Genomic DNA, 20,306 nt, shown 5'->3' with positions numbered 1-20,306 from the left:
ATTCTAATGCTGGGAAAGTCCAGTGACAGCAGCCACCCAAGCCCTAACAGTGGTCCAAGCAACCACCAACTGCTGACTGAGGAGGGCTGAGTGTGGCCAAACTCTCCAGGACTTTGGCAGCTGGACAGCCGTTCTGGCCCCGCTTGCAGAAAACGAAGCCAGTGAGCTAAATCTGAGGTACAGTAATTGTGCTCCACATCAGTGGGAATAGTTAACTTTGCTGCCAGGGTAGGTTAGACATGTGCACAGAAGCAGTAGAAAGTAAACAAAAACATGTAAAGTTAGTTCACCTACTTTTTTTATAGCATTTACCCACATTTCAAGGTCAACATAAAGCAACAGCCTGTTGTAATCTTGTATAGCATCAGGTTAACTTACTTAATTTACCTTTTACATAAAAGTCATGCAGGTTATATAGGTATCTCACAATTAAAGAGCCCACAAAATGTGGACTGTTAATGGCTGGAAAACAGTATCCTTGCTAGTGACTTCTGTCAGCACTGGAAGTCCCAGTCACATGTAAAAATGTCAAAGGTTTGCAGCAAAATGAACTAATTTAAATTGTATCAGTGGATTCACTTGCAGTTGCCTGGGAAAATATAGCCAGATATTTTTTCGTCAAGTTAAAGTAGAAGCAGTAAGATTTGTCCGAGCTGTTCATAAATGCACCAGACAGATGATTGATGGAGTTTGATTCCCATGACGTCAAATACCACACAGCAAAATAATGACGAAACAACAGGCAGAGGGCAGAGTCTCTGCAGATACAGCCACCACCACACACATGTCTAGGAAATCATAAGTGATAAGTAATAAGCTTTCTATACATTATTTTGTAGGAAAATGTTGCATATCATGCCTTTAATATTTGATTAACTGAACAAACTCAAGACCTACCTTCTTAGTATGGCTTTTAATACAATGTTATCTTTTTATTTATTTATTTAGACTGTAATTAATTCATCTTAATCAGTTTTCCTGGCTGGCATATCATTTTATTTTATCCACATACTATTAATAACTTATTTATTCTTGTTTATCTATCATTTCTCTGGATTGTTTTCTTTGCAATACTCTACTTTTTGGACCTTCGTTTTACTAATTTCTATACATATCCTCTTTTCCTCGCTATTTTATTTACTGTGTGTTTGTGTGTGTTTGGGGCGTGGATTGTTTTATTGTTTTATTGCTAGAAGCACTTTGTGCTCCACTCTGTTTGTATGAAAAGTGCTAGGTCTGATTGATTGAGTGGTTGATAATATTTGATGAACTCTGACTTATAACTATGCACGACTGACAGATAGCAAGTGTCTTTACTGACCGTTGAGGGACATAGCCTGGGAGTTCACAGTAGCTGTTTAGCTGTGTAGCACAATCCACTTTCATTTAACCCTCCTCTGTCAGAGTATAAATTGCTCCAGAGAAGAAGACTTGTTGCAGACAGTTATAAGACAAGAGCTGGTAGTAAAAAAAGATGATTAAACTGTGTAAGGTAATTAGCTAAAGGACCTAGCTTGAAAAATGTTTCCTACAATAGCTCTTTATTGAATTAAATGTCATACAGGTCTTTGAACAAAATGCCAGGGTGAAATAAACAAATAAAGCGTGTCTGACTATGCCAACATGTTCCCTGCATAACTGCCAGATATGTAAAATAAGGTCTGGTTACACGGTGGCTTAGCAATGTCACCCCACAGCAGAAAGGTTCTGAGTTCAATTCCAATGGAGAGCATATAAATGTAACACAGAGTTTGCATGTTCTCCACACATCAGTTTCTTTTTCGCTTATAAAAACATGCATGCTGCTCCTAATAATCAGGCTAGGTTAAATTACTCAAAAGGTAATGATAGATGGTATAAGATGGTATAATAAGAGCACTGAATAGGATCTTAAGTTAAATATATAATCAGTTTTTAAAAGCTATATGCCTCCAGAAGAGTGCTGACATTGTCATGAGATGTGATGTCAAAAAAGAAATACAATTATAAGTTTATTTAAAGAGGACAGACTTTGTCACCATTTTACAGATTAATAAATATATGATAGAGACACACGGGATATAAATAATGTCACAAATTATATGCACAAGGAGGGTGAAATGGTTCTCCACTTCTTTGTCAAAGAGACCCAACACAACAGTTTGTCTCCATTCTGACTGTTTTAATATCTGGGCACCCTGACAGAGCTGAACAACTACTACAAACATTTACTGGTCAGATGTCTTTGTTTCCAGCCTGACCTTGTTGTTGCTGTAGCTCATGTCAATCACTGACTGCATTATTTACTATTTGCTACATTACTGGGGAGTTGCATGACTGTAATCATGTAAGAAGCATGAGGAGTGAAGGGAGTGCACCACCGCCTGCATTTGTCTTTCACATAAAGTAAAAGTTTTGCCTGGCCATCAGGGGGAAGTTCCTGGTGAACATAAGGACGCTCTTATCTCTAGGTGGAAACCAAAGCAAACAAAAGACACAGCAGCTAACCACCAGATAAACTCACTGAGGAATTATGTCAGATGGACAGGGACACATTCACTCCCTCTCCGTCAGTTCTTCTGTTGCAGCGATCTGACCCAACAGTGGTTTTGTACACACAAAGCCATTGCAGGATTATGTGGGTGTGGGGCTGATGTAATGTTCAATGAAATGAAAACAGTCTTCAGAAGACAAATAGACAACAGACAAATGAGAAGAGAGAAACACGCAGTGGACAGACATATGCTATCTGAGGGGCTGGGGCAGAAAAATTAAGAAGGGCACCAGCTGTATGTGTTGGGCCACCAGGGAGCTCAAAGTCATGATGCATTCATGGTTCAACATTTCCAAGCCCTCATTTACATTAAAATTGGTTTATTAAATGAATTTAAGTCCAAGTGCCACTACACCTCTGTGATGAAAAACACATAAGGAACTATTAACTATTTAACCTTTTACCAGAAGTAGTAGTAAAGGCCTACTAAGAGGGCACTTTATTGAGTTTTTTGGACATTGGGCCATCCTTGAGTGTACTCAAACATATTTTTGTCCACTGAAAGAGCAATCTTAGGGACACTTTATCACATTTTACCCACTCAAAGGGCATCCTGGAGGGACTTTTATCAAGTTTTTTGGATATTGGGCGACCCTAGAGGACATTTTAACATATTTCGTCCACTGAAAGGGCAACCTTATGGGCACTTAATCACCTTTTACCCACTGGAAGGTCATCCTAGAGGGCACTCTGTCATGTTTTGTCCACTGAAAGTGATTCACCCCTGTCCCCGCCCCCTTGCATCCACCATTGCTTTTTCTGGTTGTTAACTCCTCACATTCCTTTACTCTCCTAAGTGTCACTAGATATTTGAAGATGCAAGGTCACTTGAGAGTTCATCAGCCTCAAAGACATTTTTACATGTTTCTCATCCTGTATGTGACACTCAAAGTAAAATGGAGCAAAGAAATGCTGAAAAAACAAAGCACATTTGTTTGACAGGCGCCTTCCTCCCCACATATGAAGTCATCCCCCCACATGTGGTATCGAAGAGGAAGATCTATCCCAACTGAGGTCATGAGAAGTGTATTTTGATTGAATGCCATAATTCCCACACCCAAAATGAAGTCATGTGGTGGGATTCAGCGAGGAAGAGGTTTGTTATGATTTCACTCTGTATATATAATGCCCACAGGACGGTGGTCCTGTCTGGGCCCATTGGGGCTGTGGTTGTTATGAATCATAGGAGAGATGTGGGCTGGTTGAAGTAGCTGCCATTCCCACACTTTCATGATGTGATCAGAATGAATAGCACCCTGATTTAATTAATGCAATATGGGTGATAAAATGTTGTTGTGAGAATTGAGCCATGTCATCCAGCTGCAAGGAATCTTGGTTGAAGGTTTTGTCAAAGGAAAAGTGGGTAAAACAGACAATGCAATGTTGGACAAATGAATTTAGAATGTCATAAACCAGTCTTGTCAACTGATGATGTAACACACGTCACATTTGCCCTCTTTGTTTGCAAGAACACACACATGCACACACGCATTTTTACATCTTAATTTTTCACACAGGTCTGTCAACGCTGTCATCACATGCCCACCCCCAGCAACATAATGACTGAGGTCCCGTCCAACAGTCCTATCTGTCGTCAAATACATTAGCAACTCTCAGTTCGCTTTTACTTTTTCTGCACAGACATCACCTCAGCTCTCTCGGGTCATTTTCAGTTTTGGGCGCGCTGACAGATGCTAATGAACTGTCCAAGCAGAGAGAGATTAGGCCAGGCGGAGACAACAGGGAACATGGTGTTCCTGGCCTGAAGCCATGAAGGGACTAAAGAAGTTTTTTGAAAAAGAGATGGAGGCCAAAGAAAAGTGAAGAAGAAAAGTAAGGGATGTGTAAAGTTGAGTGACAATGTTTATAGCCATGTTTTACTTTTGGCCACCTGTAGGTCTATACGGTGCATTGCTTAACAGGAACACCCTGAAATTTTGAGAAATACTCTTTTTTCTTTCTTGTGGTTTCTGTGTGGTAAATGCAACATGTTCTGACTCTCAAATATAGCAGCTTGATTTATCTATGATGCTGTAGGTATGCCTCTGGCATCAATTTTACATGAGCATGGTTCTATGGTCAAGTTAGCAACAGTAAATTACCCATTTTTGGTTAGACTTTAAAATATGGGGTCATGGGGTGTCCAGAAATGACTAACTGCTCCACTGACCAAGCTGCTGTATTTGACATGCTGAAAGTGAGAACAGGCTGGTAAATATGAAACTAGAGCCAACAGCTAGCTAGTTTAATTCAGCATAGAGTCTGGAAGCGAGGGGAAACAGCTAGCCTGCCAGTTGCGAGGCAACCAGGAAGTACTTTTCTTGGCCTATACATAACTCGGTACAAATCCTCCCTTAAAATGATTGAAGATGGTGAGAACATATCACTCCAATTTTAATAACCATGCACTGGCTACCTAGGGCTGATTTTAAGATTTACTTATTACTTTTAAAGCCCTTCAACGCCTGGCTCCAGAATACCTGAACTGATGTCCCTCAACCAATCAGTATTTTTAAGTTTTATTGTACAAGTGGTTTTGTCTTTCATCCTTGGTATTTTATATATGTTTTTTAATCATTTTTTAAGGCTAACTGTTTTCCCTTGTTTCCAGTCTTTGTGCTAAGCTAACCAGCTGCTACTTCTAGCTATATATTTAGTGTACAAACATGAGTCAAATCGATCTTCTCATTTAATTCTTGGCAATAAAGTGAAAAAGGGTTTCCCAAAATATTCCTATTCCGTTAATATTACTGCCACTGAGTGCATCAGCAGACCACCCTCAAACATTTGGCACCAAAACCTCCAGTAATAGGCTATAGATTATTGTCCCTGAGCCATGACTGACAGGGTCTTATTATTTTGGTTTTATTTGATTTTCTTCCACACTACTCTATAAGAAACTACAATGTCAGACTTGGACTCATATGACACACAAGTGCAACAGAACACCAAATGTTTTATGGTAAATTGTCCAAAAAAGGCAGACAAATCTCAGGGTGCCACAAAGATACCACAACACATGTATCACAAGAACACAATGATTACCACAGGAATTTCAATGGTGAAGTATACACAACGTCTTTTATGTGGTGCTGTACGATAGGACGTTTTTTTGTAAGGTTGACAGACAAGTATGTCTAATTAGGGTTTGGATTTTTCCACTTCCCAACACAGTAATAGTGTCCTGTCCAAAATGATAAATGTACATAGTTTTGTGTTTATAAAAAGCAAAAAAATGACATAATACAACAGTTTAACTCAAAATAAGCACTGCTTCCTTAGCCAAATTCAAGAGAATATCATAAGTAAGTGTTCACACAGCCCTCTCCCTCCTAACTAGTCTTGTATTTGAGTGAGGGTGGGGCAAAAAGTATAGTTTATTTAACCAGTTTTACAATTATTTTGTGTTGGAATACAATATCGCCATAGCAAATACTTGAACCAAGTAATCCAAATGGATATTCATAATAACATACATCTGGTTTCACTTTCTGGGCTGGTGACACTGTTGAACTTGCATAACACATCCAGCTAAATAATAATACTGACTCAACTTTAAATTATCGTCACAGCAGATTATTGTTGAACTTACTGTAGACATCTCATCTCTTGTGGTTTTTGCGTTTATTGATGTTAGTCTGTTCGTCTAAATTGGCCTGGAAATTATATACTCTTAAGTATTTCTGTCTTTGTTTTTCTTCTGATGTTTCAGTTTAAAGAGATGACTTACCATCTCAGAAATGTTAATTACTTATGTTTCATTTCCTGCTCTTGCTGATCACACACTATAGAGCTGCTTGGAGGAAGTGACTCTCTGACGCCATCCTGTGTTCAAATGATCACACAGTTTTGTCTGCCAAGAAACCAAGCCAAGCCTTTGCACCTCTGAGACGTCTCTTTAACAAGCTAACAGTTTAATATCATGCCTGATCCATTTTAAAGGAATTCTTTTGGGCGCTTTCACGTCTTTTGCAAAGGATGTGGCCCCGGCTCCTGCTGCTCTGGGGGCCAAACTGTGGCTTTTACCTCAGCTGGAATAACAGCAGGCATCTATGCTGTAGGCACGATTTCATCTGCTGCAGAAGGAGTCGCAGGAAGAGGGCTGGTGTTAATTAGATATTTTTTATATCTTGTCAGGCTTTGTTTTCTATTTTATTGGCATGGATGGTCATGTTCATTTCCAGCCTGTGGTCCTTTGCTGCATATTATCAGATAAATATACTTAAAGTAAAAGTATTCATGCTGCAGTAAAATGATCCCTGTCAGTGCTATTATGTCTGATGTTTCTGGATTAATATTATTGCTTTAATCTTACGGCTGTTTACTGCTGTAGATGTTAAAGGTTGAGCTCATTTTAACTACTTTAGTGGCTGCTGTTGGCTATCTACAGCAATGCATCATGGTCGATAAGACCATCAAATATCCTGTGAGAACCTTGTATCTCTAAAAAGTCAGCTTTTTTTTTCAGCCTTGTGGATTAACCAGTACAGTATTTGCCTCTAGAATGTGGTGCAGAAGCATAAAGTTGGATAAACTGGAACTCAAGTAAAGTACAAAATAAGTACAGTACTTGATGTAAACATACTTAGTTACTGATTACAGCTCTGAACTAATGCAAGATGGGAATTAATGGACTGACATTCACTGATGATTGATTAAATACTGAAATTAAAATCAATTAACTAACTAACTTGTTAACTGATTAAATGAGACACTGTCCTTTTTTCAGCTTTGTGGATTGAAAAATACAGCATTTGCCTCTGGGATGCAGTGTAGAACAAAAAAGTTGGATAAATTGTAATTCAAGTACAAAATAAGTAAAGTACAAGATTTAAATGTGCAACACTGATTACAACTCTGAACTAATTCAAGGGATGGAAATTAGTGGATTGACAGTGACTGATGATTGATAAAATATGGAATTTAAAATCAATTAACAGACTAATTGCCAGGCATCAGACCCAAAGCTCAGTGTTATGATTTGGTATTTTCTACATTTTATATTCTAAAATTGGTTATTTAGTTTAATGTCAATATTCACGTATCCTAAGATCTGCACAAAAGTTTTTTGTTTTTTTTTCAAATGGGTGCTATGTGTCCTATAGCATTTTGGCTGTTGACTGTGGCCTCATGGAAACATATTTGTTGGCCTTTTCAGTTGAAGAAAATAGTGACATGATAGTATGACCACACAGAGCTTCAGGAGATTAATCTTGATATTCTGGTCATCTATCCATGATTTCTTAGACTGTGTCAATAACTCTGTCCCATTGTTGTCTTATACTTATTGCACTGTCAGGAAGGTCACTCTCCAAACACCTCTCCATAGCAGCAGACAGAGCATGACCCTTCCCCCAACACCACTACCAGTGTTTTTCTTTCTCCTCTCTTTAGGGTCTGAAGCGCTTTCCCAAGGACAGCCGCAGCAGGAGACAGAGCTGCCACTCATCTGCCAGACCTGCAGGGCAAGAGTATTTCCATCTCAAGCTCTGACACCCATGACCCAGCGTGGGTCGTGAGCAGAACCAGGAGGCCACAGAGCCACGGGGTCCATTCCAAACAACAGCTGTGCATCATCCAGCATGACAAAACACTTAGACAATGAATTTCTGCCTGGCAGTGGACTGTAGGCATGCAGACTGCTCATCAGTTTGGACTGAGAGAATTCAATTAGTTCAACATTATGGAGATGTCAAAGGCTGAATTTATAGCCCAATAATGACAGTGGAACCAGGGGATATTGGGTATTTACATGCTTGAGTGGGCAACATGCTTAATAATGACCTTGTCTCTTTTTTCTTATAAATGTACACATTAGATAATATTGATTAATTGCTACATTCTTGTAGATTTTGTTCATGTAATATGAATGTAAAGCATAATTTACAGTGTAGTTCTTCTGTTAGAAGAAGGCAACTATGTAAAAACCTTATTCATGCGGTTGCATTAATATTAACATTAATAGAGGAAACAAATAATTCAAAGGAAAAAGGAAAGTTAAGGAAAGGAAAATAAAGGAAAGGGGAGGAAATAATGGTACTATGACTTACTGCTTATTTTACATAACTGTCTTTGAATTTACATTTAATGTCCTTGATATGTTTCCTCTTTAAAAAAAAAAAAAGAGAGAGAGAGAGAGAGAGACCAAAAAGTAAGCCACTATTTATGAATCGCTTCTCAAGAGTATTTTAATTTTTGATGTGTATTTAGTTTTGTATCTGTCTACCTTACATATTTTATCTAGCATTATTATTTTTTACTTTTATATACGTTTTAATCAACTAATTCTGCTTTCTGTAGTTTTACTGTAGCTAAATGCTGTACATCATCATTGATTGTCGCCCTCTTTTGGCTATGACTCATCATTACACCAACAATGGTCAGGATTTCAAGGGCAACGTAAAACCCCGCCTACATTCATCTCATTGGTCCATGTCATCATTCTCGCAAGCTGATTGGACACCTGGACGTCACTTCAATGACGAATGCGGATATGTAAGGGAGGAAAACGACACCGGTGAGAAACGTGGGTAAACGGTTGTGTATTTTAATATCTTTGTGCTCATTATGTTGCTACCATTTATTCTCAGTCTTACTTCGGTTTTAAGAAATAAGTGTGAAGTTCTCCGCCTACATTCAGAGCCTTTATACCGCTGGCTCTGGACTAAAAGTTAACGTTAGCTACAAATGCTAAAAACTATGTCAGAGTGTTTCATCTCAGTGCATTGTTAACAAGAGTTTTTAAGTGAATATGTCTTTCTCACAGCAGTCATTTTGACATGATATAGTAGCAGTGTAACCACAGGTATTACTAATGATACGAATTCATGTTCTGTTGCACTCAGGTCAAACAGGGAGTTCATGCGCTGCTACTATGCATGTTGGCTCACTATGTCATTAGTAAGACCAGTGTTTACCCAACTATTTCATATCAAAATGGCTGCCGTGGAAAAGTTATACTGTGCCTTTTTAAATCCCTGGACTGCATGTTACTGTCATCCATTTGGCAGTGATCTATTGTTAAAGGATTTTGCACCTAATTCTCTCCATAAAGTAGCACACATATAGGAATTATGCCAGTTTCTTTACTGCTAAATAGACTGACCAGTACCTGCATTTAAAATGTAAAAATGCTGATATATGGAATGGAAGTGTTTCAAAACATGTTGTGAAGGAATATGCATCCTGTATTTTGTGTCTTCAAATGGTCCATGTAGCTGTCTGTTGTTACACCACTAGGTGGTGCACAATATCTTATTATGAGACTTACTAACATCAACACAGTCACCTCTTCAGCACAAATACCTCAGCTTAAGGCTAGACATTGGAAATCAATACAATGACCTGATAAAGAAGTGATTGGAATTGATAACAGCTTGCCAGAACAGGAAGCCACAGATTAATACTGTCTGTTCTGCATACTCTGTGTTGGCAAATAAATAAATAAATAAATAAATAAATAAATAAATAATAATAATAATTTAAAGGTTAAAATAAAGCCCACTCAATCATTAAGTCATTGGTTTCCTAATTGTCACTGTTTTTGTTTGTGAGTATGTGCTTATGCGCTTTTGAAGAATATGTTTTTTTCTCTATATGTTATGTATTTGTTTTATTATTATTAGCTCATGTGCATTTGTCTGTGCTTGTGAACTTTCATCGTCAATGTTTTTTCACGTGCCATCAATCAGCTTTTGTGTGTGCTCATGTGTCTCTGTGTTTTTGTGCGTTATCTTTTAATGTTTTTGATGTGCCATCAACCTGTCAGGGACAGCAGATGAAAATGAGCCTGTATGGCTAAATTTGGCACATTTACATAATGAAGTTGAGTACTCATGTTAATTAATGTGCATTATTCCCTCTTAAGTAAAATATAAACTTTTCAGAATCACAGTTAATACTAATAACAGAACTATTTCTAATATATAAAAATATTTAACTGTGTACACATTGCTGACCAAGATCTGCAATTCAAAAAGTCTGCCTTAAAATACTACTCTTAAAAACATTTTGCTGACTCGTTATTATTACCATTAATGCTTCACGTGTTGCCCTTTTCAGTATTTTTGGATATTTACGCCTCTCAGCTTCTGAATTGTTTTGCCGCTGTAGATCAATCATAGTTTCTCTCACCTTTTGTGTGTTTGTTTTTCACAGTATTCACCTGAGCGATGGCTGCCTCGGGGAAGCTAGCGTCTTTCCGTCTGCCTCCCTTGCCGACTGTGGGTGAGCTCATAAAGCTGTACAACCTGCGAGCTGAGAAGCAGCTTTCCCAGAACTTTCTGTTGGACTTGAGGCTCACAGGTTAGTCTGCCTCACTCTCTCTTTGTCTGTCTTTCTCTCTGTCTGCACTGCAGTGCACCAATACCTGTGAGCTCCTGTTCTTTGTTACTATGTCTACAGTGAGAGCATAATGGTGTGTTTTGTCAGTGCACTTGATTGCACAGCTCGACACAGCCTTGTTTCAGGGCATTGAAAGCGACAGGCTTCTCTGTATGGGTGAGGTTGAGTAGATCTCCTGCTAATGTGAGCAGACCAAGTCAATTGTTTGCAGCCCTTGCAGAGCTTGAGCCTTAATATAATTATCAGTGATGCAGTGCAGGTCTGATCTGCTCTTCTGTCCTTGGGCAAGGTGACTTGTTAGATTAATGCATCTCATCTTCATCACACAGAGGCAGACAGGTATTGCAACATCACACGCTATTTGTCTCAATTTAGAATCTGCGAGATGCTGTTGAAGACATTTGGTTGGAGAATATTGTGCAATTTATGTGATGCATGAGTAGATCTAAGTCAGTAGTAATTCACTGATTGCGTGCAGAAGTATTGATGAAAGGCTCTATTGAGTTGGTCATCCATCTGCATCTTTTCAGACAAAATAGTGCGTCAGGCTGGCAACTTGAAGGATGCCCATGTGTGTGAGGTGGGTCCGGGTCCTGGGGGACTCACCCGCTCCATCCTCAATGCTGGGGTGGCTGACCTGCTTGTGGTGGAGAAGGATACACGCTTCATCCCAGGACTGAAGGTAAACTAAGCAGCTACAATGATCCTGGGTTGGGCACAGTGTTATCAAGGTCATTAGGTCATTGAGCTGAAAAAGCTCTTAACACCTTCATCTGTCAGTTGTATGAAGCCAGTTAATCTATTTTCAACTGCAGTATCATTAGCTAGCTTAGTTTTTCTGAACGCCTTTAATTCCTCTATTTTAAAGGGATTGGACAGGGTCAACAACAAAAGGTATTTCAGCCACTTAAAAAAGGACCACCTAAAAAAAATCAATACTGGTTTAAGTGTAGACTATATTTAGAATGTTTTCACTGCTTAGCTTTGCCACCAGACACCATCTTCTGACAGGAAACCACCGTTATATAAGACAAATATCGATCTTTCTTTAAAACCAACCAAACTGCATAGGCAAATATTACCTCACAGCACACAGTCGCTGCTGGCTGCCTCGATCTGTTGGTTTGTGTTATTATGTGACTTTGGTAAATCTGAACTGTCCTATTAAAACACAGAAGTCACACAATGAAACAACAGAACTAAAAGATTCTTGCAGCGGTAGGTCAGTAACTCCCATGTTCTGTGTGGTAAAATGACTGATTTTGCCCACGGAATATGGTCGGTGCTATTTGACTCATATGACAGCAGTTTTCCATCAGGAAAGGCTGTCTGACGGCAAGTTAAAGCCGTAAAAATATTATAAATATAGCATACACCCTAACTGATATTGATTGTTTTAGGTTGGGGGCTGACCCCGTCCACAGAACTTCATTGATTAGCTTCCGCATTAGTGGCCTTTTCCGCTTCTGCAAACTGGGGGTGTGCTGACCAACATCTACTGCAGTTCATACACTGACTATCGTAAAGTACCCCAGACAACCAAACTTCAAACAATCTGAACTGTTCTTTTAATATCACATAACATCCATTTCCACAGCTGTTGTCTGAGGCAGCACCAGGGAAGTTAAGGATCGTCCACGGTGACATACTCACCTACAGAACGGACCGAGGATTCCCAGTAAATATCTCAAAGCCATGGGAGGAAGGTGAGATAATGTAATTGTGAAAGCTGTTACGGTGGTCATGTGGAGTAAATCCATCATACTTAAATGTGTATGTGTGGCTCCACAGATCCACCAAACCTTCACATCATTGGGAATCTCCCGTTTAATGTCTCAACCCCCCTCATCATTAAGTGGCTGGAGGACATCTCCAACAGAACAGGGCCCTTCGCCTATGGACGCACCCGACTCACACTCACTTTCCAGAAAGAGGTTGCAGAGGTGGGTGGACACTCCTGCATGTTTCAGTTTTCAAGGTGTATGTTTGTCATGATCTTGCTGTCTTGTCCACTTGCCAAGAGTCAGTCATTCACTCAAGAAAAAAAAAAAAACAACTTTAAATTGTGTGTTAAAACTAAAATTGAACAAAGCTGGAAGATGCTTTTGGTATGAAGTCTAGACATAGCTCTTTTGCAATGCCATCACATCTATATAAAAGTATTGTGTAATGAATGGCTTATTTTATTGTTATGATTAAATATTGATTAATTGATCCATAATTAATCACATTTTGTGTCTAAAATAAAGAAATCTGGAATTTTTTGGCTTAGCAAATGACGTTTGCTCTTTTTTTACGTAAAAACATAATTAAGATAAACCTAAATTCTCATTTGGTCCAGTTTTTGGTCTTTATGTAATATGTTTACCAGACATATGTCATTTCTACTAAAAGCAACATTATATAACCTCAACAGTTAACCTGGTCTTATGGAAGTGCAAAGTATGGATCACTAATTTGTAGTAACTGTCCTCTCCATACAGAGGTTGACAGCGAGCACGGGCAGCAAACAGAGGAGTCGTCTTTCCATAATGGCTCAGTATCTCTGCACAGTCCGTAACTGCTTCACCATCCCTGGACGGGCCTTCGTCCCCAAACCAGAGGTAGGATTTAACTTTGATGATAATACTTAAAGGGATTTTCAGGATTATTGGTTGTGAGATTGTATAAGGTACTTATCCATAGTCAATGTATTACCCACACTGGATGCCAGTCGGCACACCCCAAGTTTGGAGACACAGAGAGGAGTACTAGTACTGAGGCTAAGCAATGTACTTTATCCACTTAAAAACAGGTCCACTTAAAAAATATTGTCGGTCTAAGTGTACACTGTATTTAGAATATTTTACCTTTACTTTACCTTACATTGCTGCTGGAGTGGAAACCACCTTTAAGACAAAAATTGCTCCACAGGCGAAATCATTCATTTTAACTCACAGAACATGGGAGTTCGTGGTCTACCGCTGCTTTGATTTGTTAGCTAGTTTGTTTGTTAATTGTGTGACTGTGGAATTTTAAAAGGACAGTACAGGTTCAACAAAGTCAGACAGTAACACAAAGAACCTAACAAATTGAGGCAGCGTTAGACCAGCACCTCCTGTGTTCTCCTGTGTTCTGGTTGGTTGGGAGAGAGCAATATTGGCTTATATAACAGCGGGTTCCCTGCAAGGTAAAGTGATGAAAATATTCTAAATATAGTGTACAGTTAAGCTGATATTTATTTGTTGTGGTGGGCCTTTTTGAGTGGGTAAAATACATTTGGCTGCCGACCCTGTCCACAGCAGTTCATTGCTTAACTTCTGACACCTACACAAGTTTTAAATCAACATTCACGTGTGGGCAAACAAGAGAGGAGAAGAAGATGTGGAACAGACAGCTGTAGTATATCTCTTCACTGCAGTTCACTGCAAAAATCAGCATTAAGTTAAATTCATCCACCACCACGTGTCAAGGTGAAGCCCAGTTAATAAAATTAGTCCCCAGAGTAAAATTATAAACTAAGTCTTTGTGCCAAATACACACAGCCTTTTTGCTTTTTGACATACATGGTACTAATACATGTTAAGATATTAAAGGGATAGAAGCTAAGCAACAAACTGCTGTGGACAGGGTCAGCAGCAAGACTTGTTTTAGCCACACAAAAGGGCCCACTTCAACAAACAAACTGACAAATCAAAGGAGTGGTAGACCATCAACTCCCATGTCCTGCAAGTTAAAATGAGTGACCTATGGAGTTTGATTGGTTTGGACGGAGCAATATTCGGCTTATATAAGGGCAGTTTCCACATCTTGCTCTCCCCTCTTGTTTGCCCACATATTCAAATCCACACATGTAGAATGCATATTGATTTCAGCCTTTAGTGCCAGAATTGAAACAGTGTCTGCAAAGACGGCATCGGCAGATGCACACATTTCTATTTCACAGATCTTACCTCGCTGTAAGATAACAGTGGGATCTCCTCACATCTCCTAATCTCTGCTCCTCGTCTGGTCCCATCTGAGTCCCTCATCACGTCACCACCATCACTCATCCCTCATCCCTCCCCTCAGTCTCCTCGCTTTAAGGCTTCATTAAGACTGTGTTGAATCAGTGTTGTCTCTGTTCTGTCTTTGGACCCTTTCTAGGTTGTAATGATGCCTGGTGGGTATTTGAGATGTGGTACGATCATACTGCGCCTTGTAATGAGGGCCTAGTTCTTTTTTGGGACCAATTTCTCTCTCTGCGTCTTTTAGCCCATGTGTGTGTATCTGTGGCGAAAGAAAGACGTTCACTCTTATGTAATATGAGAATGCCAGGATTTTTTTTATTTTGGGGGTTAAGGATTTATAGTAGGACTGGAGGGCACATTAAAAAATAAATTTACTGCTGAAAGATTTTAAATATCAGTGTTTGCTAACAGACAGCACCATATTGAGATGAGTCTTTTCAAAGACTCAGGAGCTCTCTTACATCCTTGTACAAATGAAACCATGTTTTTCCTTTCCTGAATTAAAGGATAGGTGTTAGGCTGATGTCAAAGATGGACTTTTGGTCCCTTGAAGATGTCGTGGCTCTTTAGGAGACTCACTGTTGGTAAATATTTAATCTCCTGTGTGGAATCAAATGCAGCAGAGTGAATGGGACCAGGGCTGATTGTTCATTCTCTTAGAAGAAATGGCTCCCAATGATTATTTCATCACACTCAGCTGCCTTTCTGTGCATTTTTTACTCTTGAGTGTCTTATTTTTGTGTGTATGTAAAACGGTAGCTTAATGGATTTCTGCATGCTTGTCTATGCTCACATGTGTGTGCCTGTTGGCATGCATGCAGTTTGTATAAACATGAACAGAGCACACTGCATGTGCGTGTGCAAGTTGCAGATGAATCAGCGCCTCCCACATGCCCACACAGGCCATCTATCCCCACTAAATGTTTTAATGGCCACTTGGTCGAATTGATATCATTAGGAGAGATGATGGCTGTTTGATGAGCAGGCCTCCTGCTGCTGGTGTCCTATAAAAGATCAGAGAGCACACACAGTATATTAATGCTATCGGACTCTCTGCATTGTGCAGGCGACTTTTTACTAGTATGTCATGTAGTATAATTCATAAAAAGCTCTGTGGCTCTGCATTGTTTACTGGTGCACACCAGAGTAATTACGCAGAATGTGCATGAACAATAAAAATGTCCTGCCTGATTTATGGGAGGACATCAAAGACTAGTAGGAGGGGGGATTGAGGTTGTGACACACATGAATATAGACTTTTAGCTAAAGCATCATTTGTCTATAAAACTGACCCATATATGGTCAGAATGCATAAAAACATCTAAAAAAAAATTGAAAATATTGTCATGGCATAAATGCACAATATGTAGTGGATACTGTCTTGGATGTTGCCACTGTGCAGGGCTAGTGAAAAAGCAGAGGCAACTTATAAAAATGATAACGGCTAAATAGCCCCGAAGGTGGGCTGATGTTAATTATAATGGGCGAGTAACGCTGCCAAATATCAAAGGTCTCTCCCTCTATTCCCCTCAGTTGTTGTGTGTCTCTTTCTCGGTTGCTGCAACGTGTGTGTGTGTTCAGAAAGTGTGTGTGACTGTGCCTCAAACCTATAGCCAATATATCGGTTGAGTGGTCTAATTGTTGGTATTATCTCATTTCCCCTGAAGCTTTGCAATCACTGATTGCGTTAATGAAGGACAACTGGGCTTTTCTCTTTTGTCTTCTTTCGGCATGTTTTTGTAATGGTCTGAACCTGAGGCTCTGTGTTCTGCTTGAAGTGGGTGAGCCATAGTTATCCTGGAACAGGATCCTGGTCAGCTCAGTCATGTATTGATAGGATATTTCTGTTAGGACTGAACAATTAATTGAAATATTATTGAAATCGCAATACGGCCAAGTGCAGTATCCAAATTACAGGAGCCGCAATTTTTTGACAAAGGTAAAATCACAGTATATTGGGGTTGCAATGGGGGTTGTTCTTTTTCCTCAACAAATAACAAATAAATAATAACAAACATTAATAATCAAGAACTGATTAATGATTCATTCAATCATTCATTCATTGTCCGTAATTGCTTATCCTTGAAAGGACGCGGGGGGGGGGGCTCCTCTGAAAATAATGTCAGATGTGGCGCACTTACCTCCATTTCTAGACTGACAAGAATGACTAAACCAAACCGTGAGAAAACCTGCAAGCTCTAAACAAATACAACATAAAGCACACATCATCAATCAATACATTTTTAATTGATTAAATTCTTAAGGTGATTAATGATTAATCATTAACATCTCCACAACATACTACTATAAATTAATCATGGCACTACTGAGATTCCCAGGCTTACAGTATTCTTCTGACATCAGGGATTGTGCTTGTTTGGTGCAGACCCCAGCAAAAATCACATCATCAATAACATGTTATTCACTGAAGACAGACTCATGTCGCGCTCACGATATCTGTTCATTTTTCTTTTTTTTGCACATCATTCAGGCCTAATTTTTGTATTTCTGATGTCCTCCCCCGACATCAACAATGGAAACTCTCCTACACTGCAGTAAATATGTTACGTAGCAGCAGGTGTTATACTACACATATGGCAATTAGTGGAGTGTGAAAACCATGTGAAGTGGTTTTAATACTGTGTAATCAAACAAACAGCGAGTCACAAAGAGCTAGAGAAAAAGCAACAAAATCACTGACCCTCTCCAAATAACTGTGAAAAGAAAATAGCTTCAGTTAAAGGGAAGGGGGGAGGGGGGGGGTTGATTTGAACCTATAGGATCCGGCCAGTGCGAGATAATGGGATAATGAGAAGGGAAATGTTGAATCCATTTTACATTAGTAGCTGCTGGGGCCCATATTGACGTGGGCTGTGCAGATAGGTTCTTATCCTCGCTGTTCAATCTGTCTGTCTTGTTCTTCTCGCCCCCGGACTGCACCTCTCTCGTGTCACATTGAGTGACTGCGATTGTCCTTGAAGGTTTCTGAGAGCGACGATTGGCTGCTTTGATGGTGTTCCCCCAGGCTCTGTGTGCCCTAGGTCTGTCCTACTGCAGATCACACCTGCCTCCCTTTCCTTATTAGTCACGCTCCTCCTGTTAATTCTCACATAGACAGATTGAGTGATCTTTGAATTGCTTCTGTCATCCACAGCTGCACAAATACCTGAACTATCTCTTTTTAGGATGTAAACTGAGAATAGAAACAGCTTTTGTGTTGTTGCTTCAGTCATTATACACATTTCTAATTTGTATTCTGGTCAGGGGTCAAGGAGTTTTAGAGTGCACGCTGTCATCAAGCGTCTGTGTCTTCAACACGGACTTGCAGTCCTTTGGTTTCATCTTCACGGCCTCTTTATGCCGAAAGTGGCTGATTTGCTAAGAGTAAAGAGTGCGTGTTGACTGGCTCGTCTCTCTTCCCTTGCCTCTCGACTTCCTTGACAGAATGTGATTAAAATCAACTTCAGTCCGTCACAGGCAGGTCTATAAGTCGTGCAATAGATGCTCCATCACGAGCAACCTGCTGTTTCCTCTGAAGAGCTCCTGTAGAGCTCCGCATCTTGCTTATAACTGTGTTATTTATTAGAAAAAGTGAGGCATCGAGAAAGGGGTAGTAGGACACAGAAATGCTAAATAATAGAAGTGGAAAACCAATAAAAGAAAATGGGAAATAGGAAAAGTAGAGTGACAACTAAGTGGGAGAAGACAATAAAAATAAAAGATGTAAGGTGAAAGGAAACATTGGAAACTGACTCAAACCGCAGTGAGATAAAAGAATAAAGGCAAGAGGAGATGGGGATTGAGTCCAAGTGGATGGAAAGGAAATTAAAGTGTATATAGTCTGGATGTGAAATGAAACAAAAGCTGGAAAAGGATGAAAAACAGCAACACTTCCTCCACACAGACAGTACAGAGCGCTAGAAGACAGATTCATGACAGAGATCGATCTGGAAGGAGAGCGAGGCGTACCTCCAGCAGATGGTTGTCTGGGCGAGTCGTCAGCCCCGCTCTGAGTAATGGCTGCATCAGCTTTCACCCACCAACTAACTGAGCCTCACAGGAGGAGAGCCCTACAGATGTTCCACTTGTACACAATCGCCGTCCAAGAGCACAGGCCAGATGAGCTGAGCCTAAATTAAATTTGTTGATGCTGCATTAAACATCAATTATAGCTGGCAGGTGTCAGAGAGACTTTGGGCTTGTGCCGTAAAAATCCAGCAGATGTGTACACCAGGGATGTCACAATACCAGAATTTCAATACCAGTGAAATTCCACGATTCTCAATACCCAATTTGGTGCCATAGTAATAAACAAAAACAATAATAAAATTCAGCCATTGTTATTTTTCTTTGCCACTTGAAATAAAAAACTCATCTGAGTTTCTTGGACTAAAGAATTGCCTAAAGAAACTTGTATTGTATTTCTTTCCATCAATTTTAGGCCTATTATATGAAATCCATAGATCGAGAGTAGGGAGCAGTGAATGAGTTTGGACACTACCTAGAACTTTTGTATGAATACATGCTGCTCCCACATCAGGTCCAGAAGAATTTATTCCTAGTACCTATGGTACTGTATGAAGACAAGTACCTTTATGTTTTCAGAATTTTAGCATTGATTTAGTACTGAAGTATCAGGTCTCTTGACATCCCTAACACACAGCCATTCAAAAAATATATTACATTATATTTTGATATCATTTGATATTTTTCTGTGGCTGTCAGCAGCTGATTCAAGTACCAACAGTGAATGTGACCCACCTTAGTCCATTGTAATGCCGTGGCAGGCTCAGTGATGGATATCTTCTCTGTGACCTGAAGTGGCCCAGCTCTCGCCTCAACAGTAAGAGTGAAAATCAACTCGGAGGGACTGCACCGCTTTCTCACCTCCCGCCACACATTCTACAGGCACACAATTCATCTAGGCCTATTCCTATCTTGCAAACGGGGTCAAACGTGGTATCAAGAGTATCGGGGAAAGTTATTTCAATGACTTGTGCAAGCGAGGTAAACGCCTGAGGGCTTGGTCTTAATACATCACAGACCCAAGGTAAAGAAAAGCTAAAAATACTCCCTTCTCCTCTCTCCTTAAACAAAATGCCGAGGTTGGCAGATGTGGCTTATGAACATCCACCAGAGATCTACTACTCCTCCTAACAAGAAATTGTGCCGGGATTCGCTCAGAGTCAGCGCTCAGAGTTTAGCAAATTCAGCTCTGTTTAGTCAGTGAACATGCCAAGAAAATATGCAGGTATTTTGAGGAATAATGTAAAACCCTGGCCGCATTCCAAGGAAAGAAGGTCAGCTTCAGATGAGTAAATCGCTAGCGGTGCTCTGATACACTGATAACTAATGAAGTCGGTGGAAAAAAAAGCCTCATCACAATGAGAGGCATCAATCTATAAGCTATTAACTTGAAGGGTTATTTGAACGCTCAAATT

At 39.7% G+C, this 20,306-nt stretch overlaps 1 protein-coding gene across 2 annotated transcripts in view; it reads left to right on the top strand.

The window, feature by feature from the left end:
• The first annotated feature begins 8,905 nt into the window (after positions 1-8,905).
• The window catches only part of tfb1m (transcription factor B1, mitochondrial), a 32,734-nt gene continuing 21,333 nt past the window's right edge, over positions 8,906-20,306 (top strand). The window contains exons 1-6 of one of the 2 annotated variants that reach the window (XM_084741837.1): positions 8,906-9,059; positions 10,691-10,837; positions 11,407-11,558; positions 12,474-12,582; positions 12,668-12,819; positions 13,360-13,479. In XM_084741837.1, the coding sequence (XP_084597963.1) occupies positions 10,705-10,837; positions 11,407-11,558; positions 12,474-12,582; positions 12,668-12,819; positions 13,360-13,479 (666 nt within the window). In that variant the 5' untranslated portion in view covers positions 8,906-9,059; positions 10,691-10,704. The remainder of the gene's footprint in view (positions 9,060-10,690; positions 10,838-11,406; positions 11,559-12,473; positions 12,583-12,667; positions 12,820-13,359; positions 13,480-20,306) is intronic. The other variant, XM_084741838.1, reaches the window with a different exon arrangement.

Source organism: Lutjanus erythropterus, chromosome 18 (genome assembly GCF_056507025.1).
Source record: "Lutjanus erythropterus isolate fLutEry1 chromosome 18, fLutEry1.hap2, whole genome shotgun sequence".
Taxonomy (NCBI): Eukaryota; Metazoa; Chordata; class Actinopteri; order Lutjaniformes; family Lutjanidae; genus Lutjanus; species Lutjanus erythropterus.
Note: the sequence above shows the minus strand (reverse complement) of the source record. Positions and strands in the feature narration are given on the sequence as shown.